At 42.8% G+C, this 1,690-nt stretch overlaps 1 protein-coding gene across 1 annotated transcript in view; it reads right to left on the bottom strand.

Moving 5' to 3' along the window:
• Window positions 1-187: 187 nt before the first annotated feature.
• Window positions 188-1,690, bottom strand: part of LOC107104824 (disintegrin and metalloproteinase domain-containing protein 15-like) — a gene marked incomplete at its 5' end in the record, with an annotated part of 37,626 nt that continues 36,123 nt past the window's right edge. The window contains one exon of the mRNA XM_015404934.1: window positions 188-496. Coding sequence (XP_015260420.1) covers window positions 188-496 — 309 coding nt within the window. The remainder of the gene's footprint in view (window positions 497-1,690) is intronic.

The raw sequence follows: 1,690 nt of genomic DNA, 5'->3' as shown, positions 1-1,690 counted from the left end.
TCACCTCCAGGTGGCGCTGTGGGAGGAGCTACAGACTGAAGACAAGAAGAAGAAATGAGTAGAATATTTTATTCCTAAAGAAGTCACCTCTGAAATATTTTCTCTACATTTCTTTAATAAAACTTTAACTATAAACGTTCTTCAGATCTACAGACGACCGACAGATTGTCAGGTTTTCCTCCTGGTTTCACCAGAAGATAAAGTTTAGTGAGAATGTGATGATTCCATCCGACCCGCAGAGGACGGCCGGGGGGGTTGGATCTGGTCTCCTCTGACTCTTTGATCCCAGGTGTGATTCCTGTCCACTCTCTCTGAGCAAGGCACTGAACCCCGTAGTTCCAGCAGGAGGCGCTACAGGGCGATTCCCAAATATTTGCGTCGTCTGTGCAGAGATGCTGCTGAGCAAGGCACTGAGATCCAGCATCGTCGGGTCCTTTGGAACCGAACTAACGATCTTCACCATCGTCTTCCAGCCCATCGGCCAATCAGAGCCTCTCTAAGGTTAAAGAGGAGGCGACGACTCAAACTTCGGGGGAACCGGAGGTCGACTCGGGCGGAAAGGAGGTCGTCTGCAAACAGAGACGTTACTGGTTTTATTACCTTAGAGTTTAGTGCCACTGGTCTAACAGATTCTAAACAGACTGGTTTCTACTGGGACCACTGGTGACTGACGGACTAATGAAACACATTCAGAGGCAGTCAGGAAATAAGGTTAAAATAAAGATGCACTAAGATAACCTGCTTATTGAGATCTTCCACATCCTGAGAAAAACTCACCAGTTTACCTTCCAAAAAAGTTAAAATCAATCCTCTGGACTTTGTTTCCTCGTTTGAAGACGTTTCTCTTCCATCCAGAATCTTTTTCAATTTAAAATGCCCTGCAATGCTCCATTCCTGTCTATGTCTCTGAAAGGGAGGTCGTTAGAGGGAATAGTTGGCCTGGCTGAACAGGTGAGGTCTTTTGTTCTCCTTTAAAGGGGTTGGAGCCTCGATGATAGCGGGAAGGAATCAACTCTATCGCTGCATTGGAGGAACTCCACCCCCCCCTCTGTTTAAGCTTTTTCTTTTATAACATAGATGGCTTCGTTCACGCCCCTCTATAGCCATCTGACTTCTTTGTCCAAAATGTGAACATTCTGGTCCTCAAAAGAAGCTAAAACCAGGCTTTGTTGGGCTGCTGGATAAAACCTGGAACTAAACGCTATTTCTGACATTTTGAACTGAAAAATCATCCTGGATGGAAGAGAAACGTCTTCAGACTTGGAAACAAAGTCCAGATGATTGATTTTTAAACTCTTTGGAATGACTCTGACCTGGATGACTGAGAATCTTAGCTATTGAGCTAATGCTACGTCCTAAACTGAGCAATTCAGGATTGTTTCTTCATGAAAATAAGAAGCTGGTGTATAAATATTAGTATTAGTCTGGATATCATCAACAGTTATAAGCTGTTTTTATACAGTCGCACTATTTGAATCTTATTTGTTTGGGTTAAAACTATTTTTCAAACAAACAAATATAAACAAATGGGGACCCCTTTTTCATCATTCTGCTTCATTCTATCTCTATTCTATCTCTATAGTTCTGCTGCTATAGGCTTAGACTGCTGGAGGACATAGGGACCCCTTTTTCATCATTCTGCTTCATTCTATCTCTATTCTATCTCTATAGTTCTGCTGCTATAGGCTTA

Source organism: Cyprinodon variegatus, unplaced genomic scaffold (genome assembly GCF_000732505.1).
Source record: "Cyprinodon variegatus isolate N-32 unplaced genomic scaffold, C_variegatus-1.0 Scaffold1901, whole genome shotgun sequence".
NCBI lineage: Eukaryota > Metazoa > Chordata > Actinopteri > Cyprinodontiformes > Cyprinodontidae > Cyprinodon > Cyprinodon variegatus.
This window is presented reverse-complemented; position numbering and strand designations above follow the sequence as displayed.